Below are 7,342 nucleotides of genomic sequence, written 5' to 3'. Positions count from 1 at the left end.
TGAGATGCATCTTTACAAATATGTTTGCAAAACCCATCAACTAATAAAATTGTTAGCAAAATCGAGCTAAATGCCAAAAAAATCCGGAATTGAAAGTTTGAAGTGTCAAAAATCAAATAAGATTTGAGGGGTGAAAGAAAAAATATCTACATATATATTAACATTTTCTTTAAAAAAATCTTATTGAGATACATACCCATGCTTGGTTTTTGTCCGTTCTTCTTGCTTGTATAGATAGATATTTATGCTTAATTTGTGTTTGTGGTGGAACGCCTCTGTTTCTGCAATTCCCTCTCTCTCTCTCTCTCTCTCTCTCTCTCTCTTTCTTGTTTCTGAGGACTAGTTGGAGAAAGCACTGAAAGTGTGAGAAATGGCGGCAGTAAATGCATCAATTATTATGTCTTCCACACAAACATTTCTGGCCATGCAGTCCGTTTCCAATACTAATACAACTCGACTTGTTTCAAACTCGCTTGGTGAGTCTCTTTGCTTTGGTCTCCGTTTCTCTTCAACTGCAAATCCTTTATGGGATTTTGGTGGACTAACAGATACTGTTTAGTGTTTACTAGAACCTTTTCATGACATGAGGTTTGAGATTCCAGAACATGTTCAAAATATTGTTCTTTATGTTTCTTGGACTATCTTGTAATTGCCTCGGTTGGAAATTTAGATTTTAGAACTAAATATTACACAAACTTCAATTGTTACTCATAAATCTCCTCTTATACTCTTACCTTATAGAAATAGACAGTTAGAAATATATATGCTTTTCTTACCAACAAATTGCACTAAATTTTGTGAGAAAACACTTCTGAAATTAATGAGATAATGGGGTTTCATCTTATTCCAAAGGATAAAAGTACTGGACCATAAAGAATAGAAGTTCAGTCCAAGTTGTTACTCTACTACTTGAAGTAAAATAGCGGCAACATTTCAGTCTTTTTGGTTATCATTACGATTCTTTAATAAGAAAAATTGGCAAGGGGTATAATCTCTGTTTATTGGTTTGCTTCTCTGTAGCTCTATATCATTCTAATTTACATTACCAATGTCTAAAGATAAATAAAATTAATTTATCATTCCATTTTAAATTCATCAAAGAACAAAACCTTCTAGGAGTTCTATTTCAAGAACAGGCAATTAATATCTACATTTTGTGCTAACCAATTTACATATGGTCATATACTTTGGTGATGTGTGACCAAATTTCTCAACTGCATGACTGTATCTTGATACAAATTTGGGTACAAGGTGGAAAGAGGATTGAAAACCCCAAAATCAAAATTAAAAATAGGTAGAAGTTTATATCCTGGACTTCAAATATACAATAGCTTCATGTTTTCTTACGCAGCTAGCAGTTTCATCGGTAATTCATTGCCACGGTCTTTCCCAATGAAGAAGAGAGTTGTCAAGATTAGTGGGGAAGTCAGAGCTGCAGCAGCTGTTACAACTAGTCCTGTTGAGGAAACCAAAGAGTATGAATTCCTTTTCCTGGTCATTTTTCATTTCAGTACTAAACTTTTGTCATGAAAGTTGCTGGTGTAGAAAGTCTTTTTCTTAACTACATAGCACCCTGTCTTCTTGGATTTCTATCTATTCTTATCACACACACCCCCCACCCCTCAACTGTACCAGCCAAAAAACCAAAGCAGGGGCATAGGTGAGGAAAAAAAAAATCATTGCCTTATATTTTTAGAAGTTGAATTGTGATTATTTTGTATCTGTGAATTCCTTCCTTTCAGGTTTACCCTTCCTTCATGGACTATGTTTGAACTTGGGAAGGCCCCAGTATATTGGAAAACCATGAATGGTCTTCCTCCTTCTTCTGTAAGCTTGGCATTGCTGCTGAATTACAATTGCAATGGGCTTTTATTGGTTATCTTGTTCTAATGACAAGGTGCATATAATGTTTTACAGGGGGAAAAGCTAAAGATTTTCTACAATCCCACTGCGACCAACCTTGTTCCCAATGAAGAATTTGGGATTGCTTTTAATGGTAATATTTTTTACAATATAAGACCTCATAATATCTTGTACATTGCAATCAGTTTTCTTGTCCATGCCAATTAAAGCAAGCACAAATATGAAGTCATAATGAAAACAGAAGGTACATTACTGAAAAGAATTGCAGTATCTGTGAAATTGTATATAATTAATGTTATATTTTGAAGTCTTTAATAAACAAGAGAACCAAGCAAGTCTTAATGCCAGAAAAAAATGGATTGTATTTGTTTAATATAGCATGACAAATACAATTGAATGATTTCATTCTTGTGGGATGTTTCCTCTATTTGATAAGTAGTGCTGACTACTTTACCAGGTAGTATCCATAGTTAACCTACCGTCTTATTTTTGCGATCCAAAGCAAGTGTAACATTGTGGGCTAAGAAGTGCAGCTGGATTGGCCTGTGCTTTGCAACTATTCAGTTACAGCTCATTTCAATTGACTTCTTGAATTGTGTCCTTTGCAGGAGGTTTTAATCAGCCAATTATGTGTGGTGGTGAACCAAGAGCAATGCTGAGAAAAAACCGAGGCAAAGCTGATCGCCCAATTTATACCATCCAGATATGCATTCCTAAGCATGGTTGGTACTTGTTGTCTGATGCATCTTGCTTTCCACTAATTTATCTAGCAGTCTGTTAATTCTCTTCATCTTACAAACTCATCATCTTTCCACAGCTCAGAACTTGATCTTCTCATTCACAAATGGAGTTGATTGGGATGGTCCTTACAAAATGCAATTTCAAGTCCCCAAGGCTTGGCGGAACAAACCAATTGACTTCTTTAACCAGGTATAATAAGACACATTCTGTTAAATGTTTGAATGTACTGCTACTAGCTTCAAAACAGTAACTGTATGATATTATCAAATTCTTATTAAAAGCATAAATTAATTCAAACAAAATCATATTTAGCAAGTTATTGTACAACAATTCAGTATGAGACATGCTGAAAATGAGTCTTGTGTTCTTATCGCAGGGCCTAGCACAAGAGCTGAGTAAAGAAGGTGCATGTGACAAAGCAATCTTTAATAGTAGGCGGCCGCTTAATTAAAAAAAAAAAAGAAAAAAAAAAGAGAGGTATTATGTATAATTTGTTTCTTTGATTGATTTAATTCATTATTTTTTAAAATTTGACATTTAATTTTTTTAAGTTATTTTTTTTCCTATGAAAATACAGGTCGGTCCATTTACCCTGCAACTCGATTAACTTGACCTGACCGTTTGCCATGCATGTCTAGCTATACCCATTAGGTAATGGATATCCAACCCTACTTGATCCAAATATTATAGGTTATAATTAGTTCTTAGTGAGTGTTTGGATTCAACTGAATCTTGCGTCTGCGTTTTATGTTTCTCCTTCTTTCTTTTTTTTTCCCTGAGCATGAACAGTAACATCACATGGGTTCACTGTGCAGGGGACAAAAAATACAATTCACAGAACTGTTCATGCACTAAAAAATATTAAAATGGGTCTCACAATACTATTCACACATTTAAAAATTATTTTGTTACAGTGTTTTCAGTTTCAACAACAATAAGTTCAATCCAAATGGACCCTTAATGGATAGAAGGCAATTGAGTAGGATTTGGATATTATCCAAATTTGTTGGATATGGTTTGGATATTACCCATTATTACTCATTTAACTAATTAAATCTAACCCAAATCTAACTCAACTAAATTATTATGGGTAAACCCCTACCCACCCAATTATCCAATAATCAAAATTACCAAATTGCCCATAAAACTTGCATATAACCAAAGTACTCCTAAAATCTTATAAAATTGCCGAAATGCACCCTAAAACTAAAAATGACCGAAATACCCCTAAAACTTAAAAAGAAAATTCCCAAAATATCCCCAGCAACTAAAAAAAATACCAAAATACCCTCCTAAACCTATTAAAAAAAAATCCAAAATACCCCCAAAACCTTTAAAATGACCAAAATACCCCTAAAATCTAAAAATGACAAAAATACATCCTAAACCTAAAAAATGACCGAAATACCCCCCAAAACTTAAAAATTATCAAAATATCCTTGAAATCTGAAAATTACCAAATATATCCCCCTAAACCTAAAAAATAATCGAAAATACCCCCAAAACCTTAAAATGAGCAAAATACCCCTGAAACTTATAAAATAACTAAAATACCCCTAAACCTAAAAAATGACCGAAATACCCTGAAATTATAAAAATGAGTATATTTTGGTCACCTTTTAGGTTTGAGGGTATTTCTGTCATCTTTTAGGTTTAGGGTGTATTTTTATAATCATATAGGTTTTGGGGGGCATTTTGGTCATTTTCTAGGTTTCGGAGGTATTTTGGTCATTTTCAAGGTTTTAAGGGTATTTCGGTCATTTACTTAGTTTTAGGGGAATTTTCGTAATTTTCAAGTGCCAAGGCTATTTCGGTCAATTTTTAGGTTTCGAATGTATTTCTATCTTTTTTTTAGGTTTAGGGGTTATTTTGGTAATTTTTGTTTAGGGGTATTTCATCCAAGTTTTAGTTTTTAGAGGTATTTTGGACAATTTTTAGGTTTCATGTGTACTTCGGTCATTTTATAGGATTTTGTGGTATTTCGGTCATTTTTTATGTTAAGAGGTATCTTGGTAATTTTTAATGATTTTTGAGCATATTTGGTGACTTCGAGGGTATTTTGGTCATTTTAGAGATTTCGTGAGTATTTTTCTCATTTTCGATATTTTGGGATATTTTGGTCATTTTAGAGATTTCATAGATATTTTGTTTATTTTAGAGATTTTGAGGATATATTGGTCATTTTAGTGGTTTTTGAGCATATGGATATCCATGGATAAACAAACTGGATAACAATTGGGTATGGTTTCTAATTGGGTAAGGTAATCAGATATCCATGAATAAATCAATTGGGTCAGGTATATATGGGCATACCTTGCCTATGACCATCCTTAATTATTTGTAAACAGTAGGTGACGAACACTTATTTTGTCACCAATTTGTACATCTTTGGTGACAAAATATTGATTTCGTCACCAATTTTTAAAATTTTTATAATATTTGGTGATGAATTCTTCTTTTCCTCACCAAATGTTGTCATTTGGTGATGAAATTGTTTATCCTCATTAGATTTCGTCACCATAGCCCATTTTTGTTGTAGTATATATATAATTAAAATTATACTAAGATTTGTTAATAATTTAAATTAAAAAAAAAAACTTTAAAATATGAAGAGGAAATCAAAAAATAGACCAATCTACCAATGAAATTAGTGAAAAATACAAATGAAAATAAAATAATTGACACAATTGAAAGTACCAAGTTGGGGCTCGAACTTGCAACTTCCACTTTGACTGGAGGGCACTCTAAAAGATTGAGCTACAATTCCAGAAAACTTCTTTTATTTTTCGTTTTTTTTTTCAAGGAACCAATTCCAAGAAAACTAGGCGTACAACTTTCTTCTTTTTATTCTTCTTCTTTTCATTGATTTTCATTTGAACCATTTAATTTTTCCTTGTTGTAACTATTAAAAAAAAAAACCTCGTGCGATGACATTTTTTGCATTGCAACGGTGTCGTTCTAATAAGAAATCATTAAATAAAGCATGTGATAAGAAGCTAAGAAGAAACGCTATAGTTTTGTTAATGAAAACCAACATGGATCAACTTAGGCTCCGCTTGGGAGTTCATAAGGGAATGGAATGAGATGATCATAAAGGAATGGAAAAGAATTGAATGGAATAGAATGTATTTAAGTAAGGGAAAGGAATGGAAAAGAATGGAATGGAATGGAATTAAATAACCTTGACTGGATGTTTTAAAATAAAGGAATAGAAAGGAATCAAAATGAATGGAACGTAAGTAATCCTGTTTGGGAGCAACATGGAGGGAATGAAATGGAATCATTTTATGACAATATTACTATTAGACTCCTATTTAAAAATAAAAGGGTTGAATATATAGGGGTATTTTGGGAGTTTTAGTAAAAAAAATCATTAAGACTCCGCTTGGGAGGAGAGAATGGAATGGACTGGAAAGGAATAAAAAGAATAATTTTAGAATATTCTTCCCTTCTCTTGTTTGGGAGTTTTAATGGAGGGAATGGAAAGTCCATTCCCTTGTTTGGGAGTTTAAGTGGGAGGGAATGGAATGGGTAGGAGGGAACACTCATTCCTTTCTATTCCCTTAAAACCTCAAATTTTCATTTTAAGGAGTTAGTTATTACTGTATAGAACTCAGTTATTTTCTTTCTTTACTTGATGTGCTCTATTGCTCATCTCTATATNTACTGTATAGAACTCAGTTATTTTTCTTTCTTTACTTTGATCGTGCTCTATTGCTCATCTCTATATATTAAGAGGATTCAGAAAGTTAGTTATTGTTTTTTTTTTTTTTTTTTTTTGCTTTCAAAAATACCCCTAATTTAATTAACTTATCCGTACTTCTAAAACATATAAATTAGGTTAAAATTGTAAATTGACAAAAATTAAAAACAAAAAACCAACCAATCTATATTTATATATATCTAAAAGCTGAAGCATAGCATTATTATTGCTACGCTTCAGTTGAGCCACATCATCGACCATGTCACCTTTTTTTTTTCCTGCATTTTTTAAACAATTTTAATATATAAATATTAAACATAATAATTTGATCATGAGGAAGTTTGGTCACGAGGAAATAGAAAATCTCAAAACATGATTGGAGGTTTAATTTTATCTGATTTTGATAATGCTAAATGTGGAATTTGGTTCTTGCAAGGTTTAGAATCATTGAACTAGATACATGGGAGTTTGACAATGAAGGTTTCTTAAGTGGCCAAAGACATTTCTAAGGAATTTTAAGAAAAGAAAGAATTTTTTTTTTTTTTTCAAAACTTCCATTATTATAGAAAGTATAGAAATGTATAGACATTGTTTTTGGTTTTTGATTCTTCATTGATTTCATGATTTAGTTATTAAAAAACCCAAAATAATAGAACAGAAATGGATAATACTTTTAAAAATAGTTCAATTTTTAAGGAAAACAAATTATTTTCAATAATTTTTAGAGAATAAATTATACATTATACTATATTACAAAATAATTATATATTTCCACACATCACGTGGGTTTACGACTAATGTTTATAAAACTAAACCATGTTCTATAAAACTTCCCACTACCCCATCTACACAACCAAAACTACCCCATGGTACTAAAAAAATAAAAATAAAATAAAATAAAAAGCCTACTCCAAGTTCCTATTTTTTTTTTTTTTTAAATATCTAAAAATAAGAACCTTATTACACGTACGAAACGCATGTGATCAGGCTAGTATATAAGATAAGAGTATCTAAATTGTAATTTTTTCATTCACT

At 31.7% G+C, this 7,342-nt stretch overlaps 1 protein-coding gene across 1 annotated transcript; it reads left to right on the top strand.

Moving 5' to 3' along the window:
* Nucleotides 1-207: 207 nt before the first annotated feature.
* LOC136061134 (protein POST-ILLUMINATION CHLOROPHYLL FLUORESCENCE INCREASE, chloroplastic-like) lies at nt 208-3,055 on the top strand. The gene is made up of 7 exons (XM_065762359.1): nt 208-476; nt 1,352-1,475; nt 1,743-1,827; nt 1,918-1,996; nt 2,472-2,585; nt 2,681-2,793; nt 2,981-3,055. The coding sequence occupies exons 1-7, from the start codon at nt 371-373 to the stop codon at nt 3,053-3,055; spliced, it is 696 nt and encodes a 231-aa protein (XP_065618431.1). The 5' UTR covers nt 208-370.
* The last annotated feature ends 4,287 nt before the right edge of the window (nt 3,056-7,342 follow it).

The sequence above is a fragment of the Quercus suber genome, unplaced genomic scaffold, assembly GCF_002906115.3.
Source record: "Quercus suber isolate HL8 unplaced genomic scaffold, Cork oak 2.0 scaffold_454, whole genome shotgun sequence".
Taxonomy (NCBI): Eukaryota; Viridiplantae; Streptophyta; class Magnoliopsida; order Fagales; family Fagaceae; genus Quercus; species Quercus suber.
The sequence above is the reverse complement of the archived record's forward strand: the minus strand, read 5'-3'. Positions and strand labels throughout refer to the sequence as shown.

Coding starts and splice junctions, on each gene's coding strand:
- LOC136061134 (XM_065762359.1), top strand. CDS start 371: ATGGCGGCAGTAAATGCATCAATTATTATGTCTTCCACACAAACATTT. Junction 1,828..1,917: donor ATGGTCTTCCTCCTTCTTCT/GTAAGCTTGGCA, acceptor AATGTTTTACAG/GGGGAAAAGCTAAAGATTTT. Junction 2,794..2,980: donor CAATTGACTTCTTTAACCAG/GTATAATAAGAC, acceptor TTCTTATCGCAG/GGCCTAGCACAAGAGCTGAG.